Below are 26,194 nucleotides of genomic sequence, written 5' to 3'. Positions count from 1 at the left end.
GGGGGCACCCACTCCTACTTACGGTGCCTGGAAGAGGAAGACCCTCCAGTCAGCTGTCTTCAGCTTGAGAACATTGGACTTCTTGCTGTAGTCAGAGGCCCTGGTGGCCAGAGCGTGGTGCACACGGATGGCATTCTTCAAGTCACCCTCAGACAGGGCTTTGTCAGGCCTGTACTCATCCTGGACAGGCCGGGTCAGGGGTAGGCAAGCCTCTGTCATCACCAGGCTCTGGTTTACTGACCCGTACCTCCACCTTCACTGTCCCTCCCTGTCATTCGCCTTCTCTCTGTCCCCACACATCCCACCATCTTTCAGCTGCTGTCACTCTGATACCATGCCCACCCCAACAAGAATCACCGTGCACTCCTCCCAGCACCCCAGTCGGTCCCAGAAGCTTGAACAGGCCTTACTCCTTTGAAACCCCCTTTAAAGGCCCTTCTCTGAAACCACCAAAGCCCTCGGTGAGCCAAAGTCAGGTCCTTGATGTGGGAGGATCCAAGATCTGCCTAAGCCCTAGGCCTTTCCCAGGACCCTCTGGGCACCAGAAGGCAAGGGCTGAGTTGGCCCTTCCTGGGTAAAGATTCTGGGGGAATCTCTCACCTTCTGCAGGTACAGAATGGTCCCTTTGAGCACCGCGTAGAATTTCTTCCAGCCACGCCTCCCACGGGGTGCTAAGGAGGGGGGGCGTGGGTAGTGTGGCCATAACACCCATCCCGGCATCTCCTCCCCTGTGTCCCCCTACATGTCTGCTGGTATGAGCATTCCCAGAGGAGCAGCCAAGGGGGTACAGATCCTCTCTGGACTAGCATCCCTCCCCACGCCCCTTCCCCGCCTGACACCCACTCCTCTTGCCATCCATGTCGGCGTGAGTCTTCCGGGTCAGCACACCATGCTTGTAGGTAGTGGCGCTGAGAGCTTGTGGGACATCCAGGAAGGGGTTGCTACCATCCAAGATACGTGTCACCTTCTTTGTGCCTGTCCCAAACTTGTCATCCACCAGCTCAGACAGTGATTTCCTCAGCTCATCTTCATCACTAGGAAAGTACTAGGGCTGAGTACCACCTCCACAGAGGCCTCATCCCCATGCCAACATGCCCTCTCCCCACCAAACACTCCTCTGGAAGCCAGTTAGAGGTGAGGAACAGAGATAAGGGGGTTTCAATTCCAACCATAGATCCAGACCTTTGACCTGAGTCTCCAATTCTGACCTTCATCCTCTGAAATTTGATTTTTGGCCTCCAAGCTCCAATCTTCACCTTTGATCACAAAGTTGGAGACCTTACTACCTTCAGACTTACCCCCTGGTCTTCCCTCACCTCTCTGAAAGCCCAGCCGCAGGGAGAAGTAACCCATGGGCAGACTGCCCAAGTCCCAGGGACATGGTGAGGAACAGAAGGTCTGTAGATTAGGCCCCTAAAGTCTAGGTTCCCCACTGGAGCCCTGGTAGAAAAATGCCAGCTCACCCCAGTTGGGTTGGGTTTCCTAACAATCCCTACCTGGGACCTTCACATGGACCCCAAGACTCAGGCTGCCCTGGGGAGTACAGCAGAGTGGGGTGGCAACTTTCCCCAGGAGCCTCTTATAGTCTCCCCAACCAGCAAGGTCACCACACCTCTTTCCAGATGGCTGGGTACCTCCAGGTCTCACTGCCCTCTCAGGGGAAGAAGTTAGGGGGCAGTCACCTCTCCCCATTGCCAAGAGCAGTCACTACTTCAATATGGTCATATTACTAGCATTGTAAAGGGACTCAGAGCTCATGCCTGTCTACCTCCCCAAGGGGAAAGATATATATCATCATTGAAAATAGTGGCAATATCCCCTGAACAGAAAACCTGTTGTGAACATCATGAAACTAAAGTCACAGTTTAATCTATTCCATAGCTGTAAAACTGCACACTATTTAACAAGACAGAAAATGAATCCAAAGGGGAACTCAACAGCAGGAGCTGGCCAGCTGGTCAGGGGTCACCAGGGCCCTGGGTGGGAGAAATCAGCACCATGGAGAGTAACCAGCATGGCTTCCCAGTACCATCAGCCACTCCCTCGCCCCACTCCCAGTAATTCTCTCCCCATATTTGTGCTCATGGGCACTACTCACATGGCCCATTCCAGTTTTTCATTCTTGATGGAGTTGTAAAGGGTCTAGGAGAGGGGGAAAGAGAGGAGTTCAAAGAAGAGTCAGGGTCCGTCTACCTCTAGCGATGTGAAGGCAGTTAGGGAGTACCTTTTCAGCCAGTGGGGCAAAGAGGGTACTTGATTCACACTTATTCATTGGATGGGTGAATGAATGGGGGTGGGTGAGTATTGTTTAGATGATTGGATAGACTTGAGGATGAGTGGGTAGATGAGTTGGTAAGTATGTAAATGGGCTGAGAAATAGGGGGATAAGTGTGTATAGAAGACTGTGTAGGAGAGTATGTGTGGGTGATGGATGAATGGGTAGGCATAGGGACAGGTGAATGATTGAGCTGCAGGGTGGGTATGTGGATGGAAGGATGGATATATGGGAGGATGGGTAGATGGATGGATGAGTAGATGAGGAGTAGGTGGGTGAAGGGACTGGGATCACTTTATTTTACTTACAAATACACTTTTAACTAGTTCTTCCTGACAGTGAAGAACATAATTATGGTAAGAAGGGCGGTGAAGGCAATGTTTATTTTCTGACCTCCAGACTCACTATCCAATTGCCCACCTGATATCATCAGTTCCCTCTAACTCATCCTCTAAAACTGAACTCATCATCTATCCCCCCAAACATGCTCCTATTCCTCCAAGGTGGAGAACTGACCAAACTTGAAAAGCCAGAGTTTTTCAAAAGAAACTTTTCAAAAGTTTTCAAAAGAAAACTAGATTCCTTGTGATGTTTAAGGAATGAGTGGGCTTTTCCCTGTGGTGATGATACTGATGATTGTGGTGAAAGTGGTGGTGGTGATAAGGGTGATAAGGTGAAGATGATGGCAGTGGCAGCTGTGACAATGGGCGGCAGTGTTGAGCACTATCTTGACAGAAATAATGATAGTGGAGCACTAAAAACAAATCTCACAAAGCCTACCCTCTGCCTAACTCAGGGAACACATACTAGTCATGTGTTGAGCTGGATGGCCTCTACCTCTGTCCCAAAGCCATCATTACCCTGACCCCAGAATGAAGAACTTGGACCATCAGGATTTAGTGGGGCAGAAACCTCTTTCCTCCCCACCTATCCCAAACACAGCTGGGAGCATGGGGACCCGTAGCAAGTTATACCTTTAGCAGGTCTTTGGCAAAGTCTTGGCCATCATTCAGTTGGTCCAAGTTGGCAATGAATTGCTGGCAGGACATCTTCTTGCCAATGTTCTGTAATGGAGGAATGGTTCTGCCTGAGAGTAGGGATGGAGCCTGGTATGGTCCCCACACCCTGCCCTGCCCGGCCAGAAGGGATGAGGCAGCATCAAGGGCAGTAATGAAAAAAGACTGCCTGAATTTCCCTTTGTCTCTCCATGAGTTTACAAAACTCTTTTTCACATTCAAGATTCTATCTGATCCTCAAGCATCATGAGAGGTTGGGGTTCTCCTCAAACCCAGATGAAGGAGTCAGGTTAGATGAAATAACAGCTGACATTTGCTGGGTGCCTAGCACGTTCCAGGTATTGTACTCGACATGCATTATCTTATTTCCTTCTCACAACAAAGAGAAGGTTAGGTGGGTGTTATTATTATCCCCACTTGAAGGTAAGGAAATTGAGGTGCAGGAAGGTGAAGTGATGTGCCCATGATCACACAGCAAGGAAGTAGAAGGGCTGAGTGTGTCTGACACCAAAGCCCGTGCTCTCACCCGCTACTCCATGGTTAACTCTCCCAAGGTCACAGCACCAGGACTTGAACCCAGGCCTCTTGACTCCTGAGCAGAAGCTCTGTGTATTCCGTCACAACTGTCTCGCCCTCTCACCTGTACAGAGGGGCAGCAAGACCTCCAAGAGGTAGGTGAAGTGAGGGAGAGTTTGGTCTTAAGAGAATCAAAAATCAATTTCCACCAACACACATGGGTACCCCATGCTGAGCTGCGCTGGGACCAAGGGAACCTGAGCAGATGGTTTCACTCCAGGAGGCACAGACAGACAAAGAGCTAGAATGACTGTACCCCAAATTTCTGCCTTTTTTACCAATGATTAGAAGAGGGGCTCCAGCCCCCCAAACCCAACATCTGATGTGCATACTTTCAGACTCTCCTTGCAGTGTCCATGTTTGAGGAAACACTGATGGCACGTCACCACTGAGAAGACAAAGTCCCTTGAACACTAGATATTTATTGGTGTAGGATTTGGTGGATTTAGGTTTGCTATAAGGCAGTGTTTCCCAAGATTCACCTACAGATGAGAATAGGAATTCCCCCTGAAGGATTTCATAATCAAACATGTTTATATGTTTCAGGGCTTTCAGTGTGCTTCAGACTATCGAGAGTCTCCAAGGAGAGGATTCCATGTAGTTTCTCAATTACTCCATTTTAGCAACAATTCTATTAATACCATGTGGGACATTCACACACCACAGGAAATAATTCAGAAAACAATGATAGAAAGTTTTATAAGTAGCTGATGAACAAGAATTTTCTATACCTTTTCCAAAGGGTTAAGGAGAAATGACCCTACAAATGCCTTAATTGTGTTTCATATGTCTATGTGTATATTTTACATGTACATGCATGTATGTATGTGTATATGAATATAGTCATTTATGTGTACAGTTATAATTGAGGAACATGCGGGCACTGTTGATCATACTGTCTGAGTTACACACACACACACTGAACATTCCCAAGCCATCAGTAAGGGGTGGGTGCAAAATCAAAAAATTACCAGGCAAGAGTTATAATCCTAATAATGACAGACTGTCTTGCTGAAAATGAACCTTCCCATCAGAAACAACTGCTGGTCAAAATATTAAAAAAAATCTGTGCGAAGACATTGGAGAAATATAAGAGCAATGAGGACTTCAAGGGCAAAGGTCCTACAAAGAAGAGAAACATGGAGGGGGAGGCCGACAAGGAGCAGCTTTCCTCTTCAAAGCATCTGTCAGTTCTCAAGTAGTGGACAAAAGAGGAGCAACTGAGTGGTCAAAAGGACTAGAAAATGAAAATTGGAATTCAGGGCCCACCGAGGAAAAGGGGCCCTGGGAAACACGCCAGTCACACTTCAAAACTTGAAATTAAGAAAGGAAGGAAATTCTTCAGACACAAGGAAAGTTATCCCAGATGGAAGCCTGGCAAAGCAGAAAGGAATGAAGAGCAACAAAAAGGGTAGCTAAATCTAAATGATTACTGACTGTGAAAAATAAAAATAATAAAGTTTTCTGGGGAATAAAATATAGAAAGAGATACAAACAGTTAAAAGGATGATAACAGTAGTATGTAAGTTGGGAAGACAAATAAACTAAGGCATTTAAAGGTTATTTCATTTTCTAGGACATGGTTAAAGTACTTTAATAAGTGAGAGATATATATTGCAAACCACAAAAAGAATTCTAAAAGAATTCACAACTAACAACCTAACAGGGGAAAACAGTATTCTAAAAAAATACTTAAATAATCCAAAAGCAGGCAAGAAAGGAGAAAAAAATAAGCAATATAGACCAGATGAGTCAAAGAGAAAATGAAGAGTAACCTGATAAGTTTGAATTCAAATGTATTAGTAATTTATTAAATGATCAAATTAGGAGGGAGGTGGGAGGGGGGTTCAGGATGGGGAACACATGTAAATCCATGGCTGATCCATGTCAATGTATGGCAAAAACCACTACAATATTCTAAAGTAATTAGCTTCCAACTAATAAAAATAAATGAAAAAAAAACTTTGGAGGGAAACAGGCAAAAAATAAAATAAAATACAAAAATAAATGATCAAATTAAAAGGCAAAGATTAATAGACAGCTCTTAATATAAGGAGACAGAAATCTTAGGGAAAGGATAGAAAAGACATGCATGCAAATACTAGCAAAAGAACTCCAGTATAACTACACTAATAACTGACAAAATAGACTTGAAGGCAAGGAGCATTACTACAGAAACATTTCATAATAATAAAAGGGTCAATCTACCAGAAGATATAAATATTCTAAATTTGTATGTACCTAATAAAACAGTTTCAAAGAGTAAAAGACAAAAATTGAACTAAAAAGAGAAAGACACTCACAGTCATGGTTAGAGATTTCAACACTTGCTTTCTCAGTAACAAGAAGAACAAGAATCCTAAGCAATTAATTTGTTAATATCAATCAATTAATGCCAACAAATACCCTAAAAAATATAATCAAATTCCTAGAAACACACAAACTACTAAAACTGGCTCAAGTATAAATAGGAAACCTAAACAAACCTAAAAAGAAGTAGACATTCACTCAGCAATCAAAAACCTCACAAAAGAAAAGCCCAAAACCAGATGGCTTCACTAGTGAAGCTTACCAGACATTTTTTTAAAAATTAATACTAATACTTGGGACTTCCCTGGTGGCTCAGATGGTAAAGAATCTGTTTGCAACGCAGGAGACCCAGGTTTGATCCCTGGGTTGGGAAGATCCCTAGAAAAGGGAATGGCAACTCACTGCAGTATTCTTGCCTGGAGAATTCCATGGACAGGCCTGGCAGGTTACAGTTCATGCAGTCATAGAGTCAGACATGACTGAGCAACTTATGTTTAACATTAATACTTCTTGGGGTTTCCCAGGTGGTGCAGGGGTAAAGAATCTGCCTGCCAATGCAGGAGACACAAGAGATGCAAGTTGAGTGCCTGAGTCAGGAAGATTCCCTGGAGGAAGAAATGGTGACCCACTCCAGTATTCTTGCCTGAAGGACTCCATGAACAGAGGAACCTGGTAGGCTACAGTCCATGGGATCACAGAGTCAGACATGACTGAGCACCTGAGCACACAATACTTCTTAAGCTTTGTCCAAAAACTGAAAAAGAGAGAACACTTCCTCACTCATTCTATAAAGCCAGCATTACTCTGATACAAAAAGCAGACAAAGAATTTACAAGAAAATAAAACTAAAGAACAATATCCCCTATAAATATAAATGTAAAAACTCTCAATGAAATACTAGCAAATAGCAGCATAGTGAAAGGATTATATACCATGATCAAGTGGAATGTATCCCAGGAGTACAAGAGTAATTCAACATATAAAAATCTATTAACATAATACACCACAATAATAGAATGAAGAGAGGGAGAAAACACAAGATCCCTGCAAAAAGGGAAAACTTTTTCTAACCATATATCTGATAAGAATATAGTAACTAGAATAAAGAACCTTTACAACTCAACAATAAAAACACAAACAGACCAATTAAAGAAAAGCAAAAGATACCAGTCAGATTGGGCATCATCAAAAAGTCTACAAACAATAAATGGTGGAGAGAGTGTGGAGAAAAGGGGATGCTCTTGCACTGTTGGTGGGAATGTAAATTGATACAGCCACTATGGAAGACAGTTAGGAGATTCCTTAAAAAAACTAGGAATAAAACCACCATATGACCCAGCAATCCCACTCCTAGGCATATACCTTGAGGAAACCAAAATTGAAAGAAATACATGTATTCCATTGCTCACTGCAGCACCATTTACAATAGCTAGAACATGGAAGCAACCTAGGTGTCCATTGACAGATGAATGGATAAAGAAGTTGTGGTACATATACACAATGGAATATTACTCAGCCATAAAAAGGAACATATTTGAGTCAGTTCTGATGAGGTGGATGAACTTAGAATCTATTTTACAGAGTGAAGTGAGTCAGAAAGAGAAAGAGAAATATTGTATTTATATACATAATCTAGAAAAATGGTACTGAAGAACTTATTTACAGGGCAGCAATGGAGAAACAGACATAGAGAATAGACTTATGGACACGGGGAGAGGAGAGGAGAGGGTGAGATGTATGGAAGGAGTAACATGGAAGCTTACATTACCATATGTAAAATAGATAGCCAACGGGAATTTGCTGTATGGCTCAGGAAACTCAAACAGGGGCTCTGTATCAACCTAGAGGGGTGGGATGGGGAGGGAGATGGGAGGGAGGTTCAAAAGGGAGGGGATATATGTATACCTATGGCTGATTCATGTTGAGGTTTGACAGAAAACAACAAAATTCTGTAAAGCAATTATCCTTCAATAAAAAAATAAAAAGAAAAGGAGTTAAATCTTTTTAAGAAGATGAAAAAGTTCTGGAGATTTGTTGCACAACAATGTAAATAGATTTAATACTAGTAAACTATACATAAAAATGGCAATGATGGTAAATTTCATATTATGCATATTTTACCATGATTTTTAATATTTTTACCACAATTTTAAATAATAATTATATATCCCCCCCAAGGTGGCAAAGTACTTGCATAGACATTTCACCAGAGAAGATACACAAATGGCCACAAGCATATGAAAATATGCTCAATATCATTAGTCATTAGGGAGATGCAGATTAAAACCAAAATGAGTTACCACTTCATACTGACTAGAACAGCTATCACTAAAAAAGAAAAGAATGAAAAGAAGTGTTGGCAAGGAGGTGAAGAAATTGAAACCCTTATACATTACTAGTGGGATTTCTAAACGTTTCGGCCACTAAGGAAGTTTCACAGTTGGTCAAAAAGTTAAACATAGAATAACCATATGATGCAGTTGATCTTCTCCTAGGAATTGAAAACAGGTGCTCAAACAAAAACTTGTACACAAATGTTCAGAGTAACACTAGTTGCAATATCCAAAAGGTGAAAATAATCAAAATATTCGTTAAAAGACAAATGGATACATGAAATGTGGCACATCCATTCAATGGAACATTATTTGGCCATAAAAACAAATGAAATTATGGCACATGCTATAATATGGATGAGCCTTGTAAACATTACAGTAAGTGAAAGAAGCCAGATATGAAAGGCTATGTACTGTATGATTCCACTCACATTAAATATCCAGAAAAGGCAAGTCCATAGAGACAGAGAGCAAATGAGTGGTTGCCAGGGGCTGGAAGAAGGAGAGAATGGGAAATGACTGCTAATGGGTACCAGCTCTCCTTTTGGGGTGATGAAAAGTTCTGAAACCAGAGAACAGTGATGGTTGCACACTGTGTGAATGTACTTAATTCCACTGAATTGCACAACTTAAACTGGTTAAAATGGTAAATTTATGTCTTATACATTTTACCACAATAAAAAAATCATTAAGGATATAAAAGATTTTTACAACATAGTTAAAAGGCTTGACCTTATCAACACATATAGAACATTACAATAAACAATTGCAGAATACACTTTCAAGTCCATGTGAAACAGCTACTAAGATCAATCTCTCTCTGGATGAGAAAGTAAGACAATCAGTTGCAAAGAAGTAAAATCATACTGGGTAAATGAACAACAGCCACCAGGCCAAAAGATATATACCAGAAAGGGAAAAGAGAGACAGAAGAGAAGGGAAGGCAATGGGAGGAGAAAGGGAAAGAAACGGAAGAAGGGAGGGGAGGAGGGAGGACAGAAAAAAAGATGGAGAGAAAGAGAGACATGCCCAGAACACTCCAAAGCCAAACTGATGTGGATGATTTGGGACCTCCAAGTTCTCAGTTCCTCCCTTCCTCCCACTAACATTTGGATCAAAAGGGCCTCCAACCCTGACCTTGACCTGAAAATCTGTTCCCACAGCCTCTGTTTCCAATCAGAAAGGAATTATGATTGGGCAGGCCACAGCCCCATTCCAAGGCCTTCTCTGCAGGTCTAGTGTGACTTACCTGAGGTCAGAACAATCCCAGCCTGTCTTTAAGTCTTCCCCCCTCTCAAAGCAGAATGAAAGAGGCCAAGCAGAAAGAAAGTAGATGTCATTCTTCAGAGCAAGGGACGAGACCAGTCAAAAGTCTCATGGGCAGGAAAACCCTCATCACTATTTGCAAATCGAGACTAAATCTGAGTTGTACTCTGTGCTCCTTCAAAGTTCTAATATATGAGGCTTGTTCACCATCTGAGAATGGGCAGGGCCTTCCTGCCACTGCCGGTCTTCAGAATAGTATGCCGACCCGTGCATTTGTCCCTCAAGTCCTCCATCATCTGGCCCAACCCACCTCCCCAGCACTCCCACTGCTAAACCTCAAGCAGACCAAGTGTGAGAGAAATTAACGTTTTCTTGTAAAACAATTTATCTTTGTTTCAGCTTGGAGGTTCATAGTGCAGCTTCTCCCACCATCTCCTCCCCCCTCTCCTGGCCTCATCCTAGAGACCTCCTGCTCTCACCCTGACATTGACTCCATCAACCAGTGCTAGTGACTGCACATCCACAGTACATCTGTAATATCTCTCCTTGTCTCCATCTCCAAGTCTAACCCAAGCCCCCATCCTCTCTTGTCTGGAGGCTAAGCTCACCCTCCTTTGACATCCTTCCCTTCCAGTTCACCCTGTCATGAGGAATGAGCTTTCCTTACTCCCAGCTAAGGCCAATCTCCATCTGTGCCCTGCTGTTCATCTCGAGGAAAGCTTCGATTTACCCTTCTCTCTCCTACATCATCAGTTTCTCCTTGCCTGCCTAGTAGATCCTACTGGCATATACACAACACCCTAGTCAGATTTAAAACAGTTCCTCCTAAAAACAAATATTGTATTTTAACACATATTACGTGGAATCTAAAAAAATGGTACAGATGAACCTGTTTGCAGGGCAGGAACAGAGACATAGAGAACGGACATGTGGACACAGAGGGGGAAGGAAAGGGCAGGATGAATTGGGAGATGAGGATGATTGGGAGATTAGGAGATTAGTGTATTAACAGACACTACCATGTGAAAAACAGACAGCTGCTGGGAATCTGCTGTGTAACACAGGGAGCTCAGCTCAGTATTCTGCGATGACCTTGATGGGTAGGATGGCGAAGGGAGGTTGGAGGGAGGACCAAGAGGGAAAGGATATATACATACATATAGCTGATTCACTTCATTATACAACAGAAACTAACACAACATTGTGAAGAAATTATACTCCAACTTAAAAAAAAAAAAGTTCCTGCTAGACCCCTCCAACCAGTGGCTTATTCCAGGATCCCACTCAAAGCCAAATATTGCAAAAGAATTTTCCACAGCCTCCACTTCCTCACCTCCTATCCTCACCTCCACCCACTCTATCCTGGCATTTGGCCTCCCGACTCCACCTAAAGTACTTTTGTAAAGGGCTCCAATGACTTTGACCATCCAATGACAATGACCCACCAATGGCCATTCCAATCCCAAAGGCTGTTTTTCTGTATTTGTCTTTCTTGACCTCATGACAGCCTTTTATATAGTTGGCTACTTCTTTCTCCTTGAAACACTTTCTTCTCTTGGCTTCCGAGACACCACAAACTCCTGGTTTTCCGCCCATCACCATGGCTGCTTCAAAGTGTCTCCTTCTGCTCTGCTTGATCTCTAAATAAGGCCATGACCCACAATGGGTCATCAGCCTGCCTCTCTCCCTGAGGCACTCAGCCAGTCCCATGGTTTTCATTCCATTAGGACGACAGCGACCTTGTCACTGTCTACACCCCATCATTCTCTGGCATCCCAGATTCATCTATCCCACCACCTCCTTGGCAACACCTATGTTCATGTTCGATAGGCACCTCAAACACAGTATGTCAAAAATGGGGCTGGAGCCCCAGCTCTCTCACTCACCACACCTTCCACCCACCCACAGAATTTCCCTTCTCATCTCAGGAAATAGTACCTCCATCAACTGAGAGCAGATTCTCAAACAAAAACTTATGCTAAGTAAAACAAGTCAGAAAGAGAAAGACAAATGCTATATGATATCACTTAGATGTGAAACCTAAAAAATACAACAAGCCAGTGAATAAAACAAAAAAAGAAGCAGACTCACAGATAGAATAAACGAGTGGTTACCAAGAAGGGGGAGGGGTAGGAAGATAAAAGGGTTATTATGGGATTACATGAAGTCATGCGTGGGAAACTTCGGAAAATTGTAAGCACTAGAGAATTTAAACAATCTTTCATTCAGTTTAAAAATAATTTAAAAATTTTAAAAACCTGTATACCAACGTTCTTAGCACTGTTCACAATAGCCAAAAGATGAAAACCAGTCCCACTGGTCCCTCTGCCTAGGAGACTTTGTCCCTGGTCTTTCCATGACTGGCTCCTGCTGAACCTGCAGGTTTCTGCCCCAATTGCGCCTCCTCTGAAAGGCATTCCCTGACCCCCAGTCCAGCCACCATCACACCCGCCTGTTGATTCCCTTCATAGACCTATCAGTATTTGCAATCACTTGTTGACTTGTTTATTTTCTATCTCCTCTAACTAGAAGGTAGGCACCCTGAGGCAGGGGTTCTCTTTTCTTCTCATTTATGGAACGCAGAAGGTGTCGGGCCCTAGAGTCCAAATGCCCCTCCAAGGGGCATTCCCAATTCCTCCACTAGGCTGTGCGCATCTGGGAGTGTGCACCAACTCCCTCTGCCAGTCCCCATGCTGGCTCCTGCTCTGACCAGAATCACTTCTGGGGGCCCTAGCAGGCCCCACATTCCTGAGATCCCCACCTTCCACCAGGAACTGAGTCTCTGTGGAACAACAGCAACAGGAGAAGAGGGAGGGATGGGGTGAGCACAAGCAGGCATTGCCACTTCCGGGAAAGCTCCCAGTGACAGCAATGGCCTGGTCCTGGGCTAAACACTCTACAATTGCTGTCTCCTTAAATTTCACAGGGGAACTGAGGTTCAGGGAAGTCAGTAACTCACGGGGAACTGAGGTTCAGGGAAGGCAGTAACTCACGGGGAACTGAGGCTCAGGGAAGGCAGTAACTCACCTCAACTCACACGCTGTCATGTGAGAAATAAAGAGGATTACAACTCAGAACTCTTGCTTTTGGTGTTTTGCAATACTGTCTTGAGAAAGAAACGGATCTTCAGTGTCTGTTGGCTGCGAGTATGAACAATCCTACCACACCCACGTCTAATATATGAAGGTAGTAATGTTTCTCTTCAACTTCAGGCAGAAGGTGGTGCCATGGGCAGTTAGGGCCCACCAAGCTCAAGAATATTCTCAACTTGGGGTTCACTGACTGCTGCCCTTGTTAGCAGCTCTCAACCAAGGGAAGAGGTACCCGGGGCTTAACACAGCAGTGACCGGGTCCTGAGATGGCCCTCGGCCCTGCTGAGCGTAAGGATGGGAAGAGGAATGTGTGCTTAAAGCTCCTTTTAGGGTAGACCAGTGACACCTGCTCTCTGCAAACAGTAAGCAGTCTTGGGGGAGCATCAGCCCATTAGTGGGCATTAACTCTGGTGACATTTCCATGGAATCCACACGTCTTCTCTCCCGTTCCATACTCAGGTTGACAGCCCTGGCAGACAAAACCGAAGCTGTCACACAACTACTCTTCATGCCAAGGCCATCGAGGCTCTCGTTCTCCCCAGGCCAGGCACCCAGTGTGCCCACGCCCGCTCAGGCTGCTATCAGGGCAGGTCCTTCATATTCTTGATCCTCTAGGAATCTGCAGGCTGGGCCTTCAGACTCTCCATCATTTAAATTCTAATATTAATGATGAATATGATGATGATTATTATGTAATAATATTATTCATAATAAATATCCTTACTAAGCGCCAGACCCTGACACTTGGTGCTACCTCTCCCAGCCCTCCCCAGGACACTATGGGGAAATCATCATTCACACCTCACAGGTGTAGAACCCGAGACTCAGAGTGCTGGAGTCATGCCCCGGGTCACAGAGGTGCCACCTGGAGGCAAGAGTGGAATCTGAAATTGGGTCTCTCCCAGCTCCTTCTTCCACTCTAAGTGTCCTGGACTTTCCTGGTTACCTCCAGAACCAGATGGAAGCGGAACCTGGTTACCTCTGGAACTGTTCTCATGGGCCTATTATTCCCATGAGTCACTGAAATATCCCCAATCCAGCAGAGGTGCTCTGACCACCCCAGAGTGAGCAATGACGGGGTGGTGATCAGTGAGGCCAGACGGGGTGATGGGGGACACAGAAGGGAAGGATGGAGATGGCGGGGGGGGTCTAAGCTCACAGGGCATGCAGACCACCAGCTACACTTACCACCTGAGGGAGGGCAAGAGAGCCCAGAGAGGGGGTCCCCGGAGCAGACAGAGGAAAGAAGAAGGAGTTATTGAGCCACAAGCAGCACTGAGATGCCCAGGCTCACAGCTTGGGGTACCCCCTCATCGCTTCTCCATTTGCCTAGTTGGGGATGGAGGTGATGAAAATGCCTCTTGATGGCAACCTACCATTTGAGGGGAAGGGGCTGCCTGGGGCACAGCCCTTCAGCAGGGCTGCAGTCATGAGGGGTAGGAAGAGGGGGTGATCTTTTAGCAACGTCTGGCATGGACACGGCTGGGGCACATATCTTATTTGGCACATCCTAAATTCCTGTGTACTTCAGTTGTTCTTATGGCCCTGCTTGGGGGTGAGCACCTAGGCAGGTCTCAAGTGGATAAAACTAGAGTAAGGCCAAGTCTAGAAGCCAAGTGGCCTGACTCCCAGGTCTGCTAAAGAAACATGGGCCAGCAAGTGAGAGGTCTCAGGAAGGAGGCTGGAGAAAGGACTGGCCCTCAGACAACCCGGGATGAGTCAATGAGAGAACACTAACCCGGTTCGGCCCCCCCCCAACTCACATGTCCGTGCAGGTCCGTGTTGAGCAGCATCAGGGCACAGGTGAGCGTGTGGATCCCATCTAAATCAGAGATAGAGGCACCCTCAGTGTGAGCACCTAGCTCTTTCTCAACCACAGTCACCCACTCATCTCCTGCCAAAGCCAGCCTTCAGTTCTTGGAAGAGGCCAGCCACCTGCCAACCGCATGTCAGGGCCCAGGGCCTGCGTGATCCTCCATGCCCCACCCCTCTACAGCATCAGAGCCACTCCCCCACCCCAGGTCAGGAAACACTCTTCCCTTAGTGGGGGACCTGACCACCCTGGGTCTGTTCTAGCCCAGATTCCTGCCTCCTATGGCCAAACTCACCTTGAATCTCATACCCAGGAAAGGCTCTGGGTCCCAGGCTATACCCCTTCCAAGGCCCATGTCTCCTCTAATAACCAGCCTAGCCCCCCAGTTCCTGGGACGCAGGTCCACCCATGGGACAAGAGGGTGCCGGATCCAGGACTCCCCACACACCAGCGATCAGCGCTGTGACAGGGAACACAGAGAAGGAGGACGCAGAGGACTGACTCAGGGCCCAGGGGACCTTCGCGCACAAGGACTGACACCAGGCCAGACAGTTGGGAGGTGCCTTTTCCAGCAGACCGTCCCCCTGCCACACACCATCGTGCCTTCACTGTTGTTTCTCGAGCAGGACAGAAGTGGCAGGTGGATCAAGGGTAGGAAGAAGCCAGAGCCCAGCTGGGGGTCAGGGGTGTGGGGTGAGGCATCAGGGGCATGGGGTGAGGCGTCAGGGGCGTGGGATGAGGCGTCAGGGGCATGGGGTGAGGTGTCAGGGGCATGGGATGAGGCATCAGGGGCACAGGGTGAGGCATCAGAGGTGTGGGGTGAGGCATCAGGGGCGCCGGGTGAGGTGTCGGGGCATCAGGTGAAGCGTACCTTCCGAAGTACTGTCATCAGGGTTACACTGGCAGTACCGGCGGGAGAAGTGCGTCAGGACCCGCTCACGCTCCTGCGTCTCCCCCATCAGTGGGAAGGCCTTCAGGAAAGTTCTGGAGGGCAATGCAAGGGTGCTGAGGGCCTCCCAGACCCCTGAGTTGTCCGAATCCTCACTCCAGGTAGGAGCCCCCACCCCACACACACACCACCCAAGCCTGCCTGAGGGGGCTGAGGCCCCAGAGCCCCAGTATCTGGGTCCAGGAAGAAATCCTGAGCCCCCCGACAGCCTCTGGAGTGGGGAGTTTCAACCCTCATCATCCTCCAGGGCCCTTTTGGAAGGAGATAGGGGGCAGATTGTGAAGAACAAAGGCTGACCAATACCTCAGTGCCAGCCTCCGCTCCACACCTCACTCCCTCCTCCACAGTTGGGCCCAGACCGTCCACACTGCTTCCCCCGGAGCGCTCTCCCACAGCCCTTCCACCCTTCCCAGATGCATAACCCTTCACGTGATGGCCCCAGGCCCAACCACCCTAGCCCCCTCTATTCCCCAATCCCAAGTCTGAGCCTCCTCTGCTGAGCAGCTCTGAGATCCCCTCAAGGCCAAAAGTCAAGGGTCACCAGCACTCAGGGGTCCCTGGCAGAGGATACCAAAACCAGAGGAGCCAGGAGATGGGCCTGGGGTCCCTCACCTGGGGCCTGGGCACACCCCTCCTTGGGAAGGAAAACAGGAGGCTGAGACAGTTTGGGCCTCTATCTGTCCTGGGTTCATGAGACTAGCTTGTTCCCAATTTTGCTGCAGTTCCCTTGGCTTCTGTTATGCCCACTTTACTCTATCCTCTCTCAAACTACTTCTAAGGCACCCTGGGACCTGTCAGCACCATTTTGGCCAGTCTTTACCTCCGGAGGTTTCCCAAAGCATGGAAAACTGCAAACCACTCTCTGATTCAATCCCAGTCAGTAAACAGCTATATAAAAACACTCCATCTACCTTCTGGTCCTTCTTTATCTCTCCTGTTCCTCCTTTCTCTGTCTCTCCTGTTCCCTGTTCTCTTCCTTGCATCTGGCCCCTCCCTCTTCTCCTCACACTCCACTAACACCATGCCCCAACCCAACCATAGCCTGTCCTACCTATGAGCCATCCATCCCAGCTTGGGCTCCCCAGCCCAAACACCCCTTCCTCAGAGGTCTTCACCAAGCTCCAACCACACTCTCAGGCCTTCCCCAGCATCAGACTCACTGCTGCCCACCCCCTTCTCTCTCTGCATCTTGGCATCCCCAGCTCTTCTGCTCTATCCTCTGCGCTTCTCACACCAATCACTCCTCGAGCCCTGTGGCCCAACTTCAGGCCTCATCCTCTCCCATCTGATCCTCTTCAGGAGCCTCTGGATCAAAGGCCACCAACACAGTGCTGCCACCACTGCCTCCCAAAACCCTGCTTTACACTCAGCAGCCGCTGTGGCTCCCCAGGGCCTGTGTAGTCGAGTCTTAATCTATTGGGCTGTATGTTCAAGGTCCTCCAGCCCAGCACCCAGGCCTCTGATCACAAGACGACCCACCAAATACCTTCCCCGCTAGATCATCCAGTGTGAACCTGACTCAGCTCAGGATAGAGCAGCTTGCCAGCCGAAAAACACTTCCACTGAGAACAGTGAAAAATGCCAGACAGAATACATCTCTCTTAAGCTATCAGAAAACCGCTGATCCAACAGACACCAATGGGACCAAGATCCCATGAGGTAGAGAACTCAGGGAAGTGGGCCGATCTGCAGTTCTCCCCAGGGACACTGCCGATTACAGACACAGGGTTGAGGCAGAATATTCAGTGGCTTCACGGAGCTGGAGAGACTTCAGGGGCTATAAACATGTGACCAGTTTTCCCTGTGAGATATTTGCCAAAGTCTAAAGATGGAAGGGGCAGTATGCTGAAAAGCTAAGCAGAAAGCCTCTCTGCTTCTCAAAGAGATTTGGTTTTTGCACAGGCTTGCCGCACTGAGGAGACAAAACTGAAATTTAGGACCCACCAAAGGTAGAGCCCCAGTGAACACACCAGGCTCCCAGTGGAAAGCCCTGAAGCCCTTGCCCTGTGATCAGGTTGAACTCTGAGCCTTACCAAACTTCAGAGCGGCTGTTCCCCAGCTCAGCCCTGGATAGACTGGGACTGTACCTGCCGTGTTCTCCTCTAGCTGCCTAGACAAACAGGAGGTACACCCCCTGAAGGAACACATAATGATCTAGAGCTGCTGTAATTCTATGCACAGTGTACAGCATCTAATAAAAAATTACTAAGCACACAGAGAAATAGGATATATGATGGAAAAGCAAGAGAAAAACAATAGAACTAGATACAGATGATTCGGATGACACAGATACCATGGTAAGCAGAAAAGGACTTTCAAATATTAACTGTGAATAGTATGTTCCCTAAAAGAGAGGGAAAGATGGAGAAAGTAAGCAAAAATAAATTAAAGGATGAGGACTTCTCCCCCTAAAGAATTGTTGCAGTTGTTCAGTTGCTAAGTCATGTCCAATTCTTTGTGACCCCATAGACAGCAGCACGCCAGGTCTCCCTGCTCCTCACTCTCTCCTGGAGTTTGCCCAACTTCATATCCATTGAATCGGTGACGGTGTCATATCTTTTTGCCTTTTTATACAGTTCATGGGGTTCTCGAGGCAAGAACATTGGAGTGGCTTGCCATTCCTTCCTCCAATGGACCACGTTTTGTCAGAACTCTCCACTATGACCTGGGCTTTCTTGGGTGGCCCTGCAAGCCATGGCTCATAGCTTCATCGAGTTATGCAAGCCCCTTCACCACGATAAGGCAGTGATTTAGAATCTACCAAAAAAAAAGTTTTTTAACAAAATATAATCTCTAGATCTGAAAAATAAAACAATAGAAAGTAAAAACTCAATAAATGGGTTTAACAGCATATGAGACACAGAGGAAGAATAAGTGAATTGGAAGCAGGTCAATAGAAAAGATCCCAACGGAAACAGAGAAAATAAAGGGAAAATATGGTTTCTAAAAGTATGAGAGACACACGGGAGGTAAACAGATATAACACACAGGGACCACCCATCCCTCGGCTCAGTCTGAGTCCGCCATCCCCACCTGCGAGGGCTCTGGCCTGCGGTCTCCCTGCTGGCCCTGCTGCAGGTCCGCTGACACCGGGCTTCATCCTCCCATTGCCTGCCCTCTGCTCCCTGGGCCTGCACCTGTCCCTCCTGAGGGCTACTCCCCGGGTCCAAACACCAAGAGGACGTGAGATCAAACTGACCATGTCCAATGTCATTTTGAACATGTCCTCCCTCAGTGGTCGCGGGGAGCTGGCCCCCACTTTCTCCGCTTGTAAATGGGATGGTACCGCCCACCTCACAGGGGTGTCACTGAGGCGCCGTCGGCAGGGTGTGTGGAGGCTATGCCTCCTGAGGGTCACCTCTGCACTCCCACCTTCACCTTGGCAGTGCCCCCCGTGAGCCAGCACTCAGTGGGCCTCTGCACTCTGCTGCTCTCAGGGCCCTTCCCCACAGCCTCCCCAGAGGGCTCAAGAGGGCTTGCCCAAGGCTGCATGGCAAGCCCACACGAGGGCTGGCAGGAGGATCCAGATGTATCGCCTGCAGGCACTGCCAGCCCAGCCGCACTGACCTGAGCGCTCGATCCAGAGTCAGGCCCGAGAAGTCAAAAAAGCTGAGGTACTCCCCAGCCACCAGCCTGCTGAACTCGTTGCTGCCAGGAGAGCAAGGGGTGTCCATTAGAAGCAGGGCACAGCAAACAGTGGGGGCACATGGGCAGTGGGCCCCTGGGGACCCTGACCCACCCATCCAGACCTGTCCATCCATCCCCCTGCTGCCTCCCTTGCTGGCCAACTGGACTCTGACAGTTCAACCTTGGGCCAGGGTGTGCTTGGCTCTCTGCAACCCCATGGACTATAGAGCCCGCCAGGTTTCTCTGTCCATGGTATTTTCCAGGAAAGAATACTGAAGTAGGTTTCCATTTCCTTCTCCAGTGGGCCAGGGTGTGAGAGGGTCAAAAAAGGCTTCCTGGAGGAGCTGATGTCTCATCAGATACCTTCAGAAAAGTAAGAGCCAACCAGGTGAAGGGAGTAGGGTGTGGGGTGATACACAGTGTCCCCAGTAGAGGACACTGTCTAGGAAGCTACCAGCAGGGCCATGTGGCAGGAGCTAGAGAGCAGGAATGGGGACAGCAAGAGATGAGGCAGGGATCTGGGCCTGGGCCAAGGCAAGGATCGAGATTTGATTTGGAAGAGTTTGAAGCAGGAGGTGAATGAGAGGGTGAGATCTGTATTTGGAAAACTGCCTGCTGAGTGGAGACCCACTGAGAGCTGCAGGAGCTGTCCACAAGGGAGATGGAAGGGGTGGGGAGGAGGGTTGTTTCCGAGGTAGAATCCACAAGACATGGGGAGGGATGGAGTCGGTGTGGGACATGACCAAGTAGCCCCTGGGGTGGTGCCCAGAGCCCAGGACAACAGGTGGGTCTGGAAGCACCCACATGAGAGTTGTCTGACCCTGACTGGTAAGAGTAGGAAGGGGGACACGCCTGTAGGAAGGGCTCAGACAGGCCAGCAGACCCAGCCCAGAGACCTGAGGAGAGCCCCTCTCAGGGTGGGCTGAAGAGACAGCCAGCCAGTGCAGGAGACAGACAGTAGCCACAGCGGCAGGGTGTGGTGTCCTGGAGGCCAAGAGAATTTCAAGACAGGAGTGATGAATTCTTGCCAAAAGAGAGAATACATTTCTACCTCAGTCCAATCAAGCCCCAAAGCTCTCCCTCCCGTTTCATCAACAAATACGTGGCATCATCAAATGATTTTGTTTCTTCAAGAAATACATGGTATTACCGAAAGGAGGGGGCCTGGCAACTGTTGTTGGCCACCAGGGACCTAAAAAACATACTGGCCAAATGTAATCAAAGACCTTATTTGTGTGCTGATTTGAACAAACATTTTTGAGATAACCAGAGCAAATTAAACATTGACTGAATGTTAGAGATACTAAGGAATTTTGTCAGAAATTATGACTATCTAAAAAAAATCCTAATCAGTTAGAGACACATACTAAATACTTATGGATTATATGATAGAATCTGAAATATGGTTTAAAATATTCCAGCAAGTGTGAGGGGAAGCTGTGGGGGGAAGAGATCAAACAAGAATAAAAAATGTTGATAACTTTGAAGCTGAATAATGGGTACAAGGAGGTTTAAGGTATTGCTTTCTCTGCTTTCATGTGTGCTCAAAATTTTCATCATTGAAAGTTTAATTGAAGAAGAAGAAAGGAGTGGCGGTGTGTCAAGGCTGTTGAAGGGGAGAGAGTTGAGGCCACTATATTCAGACACCAGGATGCTACTGACTCTAGCAAGAGGAGCTTGTGTAGGGCAGTGGGGGACGGGGAAGAAGCCGACGTGGAGATGCTGAATGTGCAGAAGGGGAGGGGACAGAGGCCACCCAGAGCAGAAGACAGAACATTGGCTGTGAAGAGGCAGAGGGAGAAAGTACATTTGAGGAAGGATTTTTGTTTCAGATGGGAGAGGGTTAAGCACAATTAAATCCTGATGGGAAAACTAATGAAGACAGAGTGGTTGAAAAGACAGGGGAGGGTGGGGATCAACTTTAATGAAGGAGGATGTCATTAGGTTGGGGGGCTCTAGCCCAGTGGGAGAGGTGAGGGTGCAGGCGACGTGATTTGGGGGAAGGCCCGGGCAGGAGTGCTGTGGAGGCTACAGAGGGTGGAGGAGGCGGGAGTGGGGAGAAGGGGGGCATCCGCAGGACCTCCCTGTGGCCCAAGGCCCCGTCAACTCTAACTTGGGGTCTAGAGTCTGGGCTGCCTCTCTTAGCCTGGGAGCAGCCTTCTCTGGAGGCCAGGTCTGCCTCTGTGTAACCTGAAGGCTTATGTGGGTGTGAGGGCCCCTCTGGAGAAGAAGGCAAGGAGGACAAGGCAGGGGGACGTGCTGGGGGTCAGACCTGCTCATGACACACCGACTGACTTCACAGCTGACTGTCCCCCACCCCCCAGGACTTCAACCTGGCTACTTCCCTTCCCTGAGTCCAAAGACCAGGGCTTGTATGTAGGCAGCTCCCCCTCTTCAGCTGGTCCCAACAGACAGTCAGTGGCGCTCAGTGAGGGTCAGGACCCCCTCCCCCAGCTCCGGGGTCCCAGGCGGTCCCCGTTCAGACCAGGCGCCCCTCCCTCCCTGGCCCCATTAGCTCATCCCGAGGCCCTGCCTGGCTACTCCGTCCTTGCTGCCTTCCACCACGGCCCCCCCACCACAAGCCACATGCCACCCCCAGCCCCGAGGGGCCCCCCAACCCTACCTCCCCTCCCTAGGAGCAGGGGCCCTCGCCCAGGCAGCCCAGAAAAGAAACGGATTTAGGGCAAGGCCCAGAATGAGGGCAGTGGCAGTTCTTGGGGACTGTTGGGAGCCCCCAGCACTAGGCACCCCTGAGGGAAGTCACCACACCCCCCGGGTTGACGAAGACATGGGGTTTGCTTGGGGTGGGGGATGGAGATGCAACTCACTTCTTGCCCAGCTGCCGGGCCACGTCGCAGCGCTGAAAGCCCTCCAGGTGGTAGAGGCGGCGTGCCAGTCGGTGGGCAGCCTCACTGACGCCCTGGCCCCCGTTGGCCAGTGGGTCTGTGCTGCCAGACTCCAGCCCCTCCGAGCTGCTCAGCTCTGAGTCCGAGTCTGACAGGCCGTCCTTCAGGCTGGGGTCGCTGAAGAGGAAAGGTGGGGTGGGGATGAGGGGTTCAGAGACCCTTGGGCAGGGGCTGGAAGGTCTCCCAAGACCAGGGAAAGAAGCTCCACAGCATCAGAACAGAATCAAGTTAGATTTCCAGAAAAACCCTCAGAGGAAACCATTAATGATTAGCTCCCTGACCCCAACCGGGCTGGAAAGACCAGAAGGGCAGGATGGAACCTCAGGCTGGGGGTGGGAGGTCTGTGTGCAGAGGGTGGACGCAGAGACCTTGCAGATGGCCGTTCACTCCGAGCCCTGGCTTATCCTGACTCACTTTGCCTCCTCTGGGTCTCGGTTTCCCCATCTGCTCCACAGTTCTCTCAGCTCCCAGCCCAGGCCCTGCCTCACCTGGCCGAGTTCAGCAGCTTGTCTGTGTCCTCCTCCTCCTCCTCCTCATCATCATCCTCCTCGTCCCCGCGTGGGCCCAGGGGTCCGTCTTCATGGAAGCCGTTGGGCACCGCCGTGAGAGACAGGCGGCTCAGGACATTCTCGGAGCGGCTGCCGGAGATGGAGCGCCGCAGGGGGCTGCCGAGCGCCCCACCACCACCGGCTGCTCCCATGTCCGCCTCAGACCCCATGTCCCCAGTGCCCAAGCCCGCTCCCAGCTCAGGGCTGTCCCGGGCCCGCTGCTGGATGAGGGGCGTGAGAGGGGCCTCGAAGCTGACGCAGCTGTCGCTCTCGTCCGTGAGGCTCAGCACGTCCAGGGAGTCCAGGCTGCTGTACTGGGTGCCCCGCAGCAGCTCCGACTCCACGATCTTCTCAAACGTCGCGCTGAAGCCATCTCGCACATCTGGCTCTCCAGGGCCACCCGGCCTGTGGGATGCGGGGCCCAGTCACCGTCCTGCCAGATGGCCCCTTACAGGTGCTAGGATGGCACCAATCCATGTCTGGGCGCTCCCTGGGTGTGGGGAGCCGGCAGGGATCATGTCCTGTTTATTCTCAGTCAACCCGTACTAAGCACAGGTGCCAGACGCTGGGCTGCATACTGGGGTACAGCTTGAAAGGACAGGCACGGTCCTGCCCCCCAGGGCCCACCAGGCCTGGCCTCCAGGAGGCATCATTCATCTAAATGAATGAGTGTGAGACTCTCGCTCCTGCGAGAGTCCAGGCCCAGGAAAGGGGCAGGGCTCCTCCTTCCAGGCTCCCCATCACAGCTAGCGTCTCACTGGCTCATAATTTTGCTGTCCCCACAGCCTGGGTGGTTCTTAGTGTGGCTGCCCAGGCCTCGCTTTAATGTCACCTCCTCAGAGAGACTGAGGGAGGCAGGCCCAGACCACCCATCACGGTGGCCCCTCATTAATGTCTACCCTCAGGGTGCCCCTTTATCTCCTCCTAGCCCCTCTCAGCCTGTAGCCTTCTGTTTATTCCCCTATTGACACCTGTTTCCCCCACCACACACAAGGCCAGGGAGCACCCAGCACACAGGAGATCCTCTAAGCCTTCCTGAATGGCGCGTTGGGTGAATGAGCAGATGCCTATCAGCCTGGAGGCCCACTCCGCCACCTAAGCCCTGCCCTGTGCTGCCCCCCAGAGAGGCCCTTGTACCAGTGGTTCCTTCTGCTCAGAGCACCCTTCCCTCAGAAGCCTGCCTTCCTCATCCCTTTCTCATCCTGACTGCCCTATTTATAACTGGGACCTGCTCCCTCCCCCAATCCCTCTTTCTTACTTTTTTCCAAGGCACTTGCCCCTTTCCAACATACTATGTAATTATCTATTATTTTTATGATTTATTATCTGTCTCCTCACTAGACCATAAGCTCCATGAAAGTAGGAGTTTTTGTATATTCTGTTCACTGATGTATCCCCAGAACCTAAAATAGAGCAACACACATAGATGAAGCGAGGCCTCTTACCCACTGGGGAGATGCACAAGTAAGCAGGGAAGTCAAGTGAGGAAGAGGACTAAAAGAGATCAAAATGGAGACAAGGAGAGAGAGAGAGAAAAGAAGAAAAATAAGAGAGACAAGAATGAGGCAGAAAAGAGATACAGAGAGCACAGAAAACAAAGAGAGACAGAGAGTGACAGATAGAGAGACAAAGAGAGAGATAGAAACAGCAAGAGGAAGAAACACAGCAAAAGAAAGAAGCAGGCTGAGCCCAGGCCATTTCAGATAAACTAGGGCCCACCATTTGCAAAGAAGCACACCCTGGGCCCCTGGAGGATCTGGCCATGTCTTGCTTGTCCCCCAACCCCTGCGACCTCACAGAGACTGAGTCATATTTGGAGGATGAAGAAGAGGTCCAGCCCCTCAAGGCACTTCTTGGACATGCCCCCCCACCACCACGCCTGAGATTTGATTCCTGCATGCTTCCTGGAGAAATACTGACCTGAGAGTGAAAAGCTGAGACCACAGCCATCACCCACTCCAGTCCCACGGGAGTTGAGAGGGCGGCCTCATTTAGAAAAGGAAGTAGGGGAAAGTGTCACACTGGGTCACAAGTAGGCTGCCCAGCAGGGGGCTGGGGTGGAAGCTGCCTCTACTGACCTCTGGGAGGGCGGGAGGGAAGAGAAGGGCCACTGCCCTGGCCGCCAGAGCAGACACCCCAAATCTGCCCAGCAGCTCTCTCTGCCAGGCCCGTACGGGGTCCTAGAACAATAAGACAGAGTCCTGCCTTTGGGGGCTCATCCCATGTCAGAACCATGAATGGTTCCCCCACATACCCCACCCTCTCATGCACATGAGCACACTTGTGGGCAGTTTTGATAGGGGCTTGAAGACCATTAGGCCAGTCTCCAGACTCCCATCTGCCCCACCTTCAGCCAGCCTCCAAAACTATACCACCTAAACACAAACAGCAGCTCCAAGCCCCAGCCCCCTGCCTGCACCTCATGAGGCCCCACACAACACTAGGCCCTGCCCAGGTGGAAAGCCTCATACAGCACATGCAGTACATGCAGGGATCTGACCCTGTTTTGGAGACCTAGACACACTCCAGCTCCATGCATCCACGTGCACACCCAAATGTGCCCCTAATGCACAGGCCAGGCACACCAACAGGTTCACACACTGTCATGCACGCATCAGTACACAGGCCAGGCATACACATGCACGTCCCCCACACGCATGCTCACACACCTCCTACACACTTCCTGCCCCGAGCAGGGCCTACAGCAGTGTGTGCGTTATAAGTCCCTTCAGTCATGTCCGACTCTTTGCAACCCTATGGACCATAGCCTGCCAGGCTCCTCCGTCAATGGAATTCTCAAAGCAAGAATAATGGAGTGGGTTGCCACTGGATGGGATCTTCCCCATCCAGGGATCAAACCTGTCTCTCTTATGTCTCCTGCATTGGCAGGCTGGTTCTTTACCACTAGTGCCATCAGGGAAGCCCCTGCAGCCGGGCACACTAAACCTTCTATATGCTTTCTTTTCTCAGCTCACCCTGGGGGCTTCTAGACATTCCCCGGAACCATCCCTACTCTCCTTGTCCAACTGGCACCTCTAAGATGCCAAGCCTCTCCACCTGCAGCTGGAGATAATAGAAATGGAGCTCTAACTCCAGGAAGTAGGACTTACTCCGATAAGTAGGAGTTCCTCATCGAACTCCCAGATGGCACTCAGGGAGGAGGAGCTGACAGAGATTAATCTACAAAGCCTACTCTCTTTAGATCAGTTGTGGAATTGGGAGATTCTCATCTCCAGGAAGCAGAGGGATGGGCCAGATGACTTCCCACATTGAGGCATTTTGGAACTCTGATGCCCAGCCTGGGATGGAGGGAGTGTGACCCTCCAGCTCTACATAGAAAGAGCCCATGGTGGAAGGGGAGGTGAGGAAGGGATGGGCTGGGAGTTTGGGATGACAGATGTAAAACATTATATATAGAATGGACAAACAACAACATCCTATTGTATAGCACAGAGAGCTATAGTCAATATCTGTAATAAGCAA

The 26,194-nt window shown here is 49.2% G+C and overlaps 1 protein-coding gene across 1 annotated transcript in view; it reads right to left on the bottom strand.

Annotated features, from left to right (window-relative positions):
- The window catches only part of PSD2 (pleckstrin and Sec7 domain containing 2), a 48,577-nt gene that overhangs the window by 8,230 nt on the left and 14,153 nt on the right, over positions 1 to 26,194 (bottom strand). Inside the window, exons 3-12 of the mRNA XM_065935527.1 lie at positions 22,652 to 23,116; positions 22,086 to 22,280; positions 19,198 to 19,278; positions 15,553 to 15,665; positions 14,632 to 14,690; positions 3,250 to 3,339; positions 2,099 to 2,142; positions 844 to 1,034; positions 601 to 671; positions 23 to 180 (exon numbers count right to left, since the gene is read on the bottom strand). Of these exons, the coding sequence (XP_065791599.1) occupies positions 23 to 180; positions 601 to 671; positions 844 to 1,034; positions 2,099 to 2,142; positions 3,250 to 3,339; positions 14,632 to 14,690; positions 15,553 to 15,665; positions 19,198 to 19,278; positions 22,086 to 22,280; positions 22,652 to 23,116 (1,467 nt within the window). The remainder of the gene's footprint in view (positions 1 to 22; positions 181 to 600; positions 672 to 843; positions 1,035 to 2,098; positions 2,143 to 3,249; positions 3,340 to 14,631; positions 14,691 to 15,552; positions 15,666 to 19,197; positions 19,279 to 22,085; positions 22,281 to 22,651; positions 23,117 to 26,194) is intronic.

The sequence above is a fragment of the Muntiacus reevesi genome, chromosome 1, assembly GCF_963930625.1.
Source record: "Muntiacus reevesi chromosome 1, mMunRee1.1, whole genome shotgun sequence".
NCBI classification, from domain to species: Eukaryota; Metazoa; Chordata; class Mammalia; order Artiodactyla; family Cervidae; genus Muntiacus; species Muntiacus reevesi.
The sequence above is the reverse complement of the archived record's forward strand: the minus strand, read 5'-3'. Positions and strand labels throughout refer to the sequence as shown.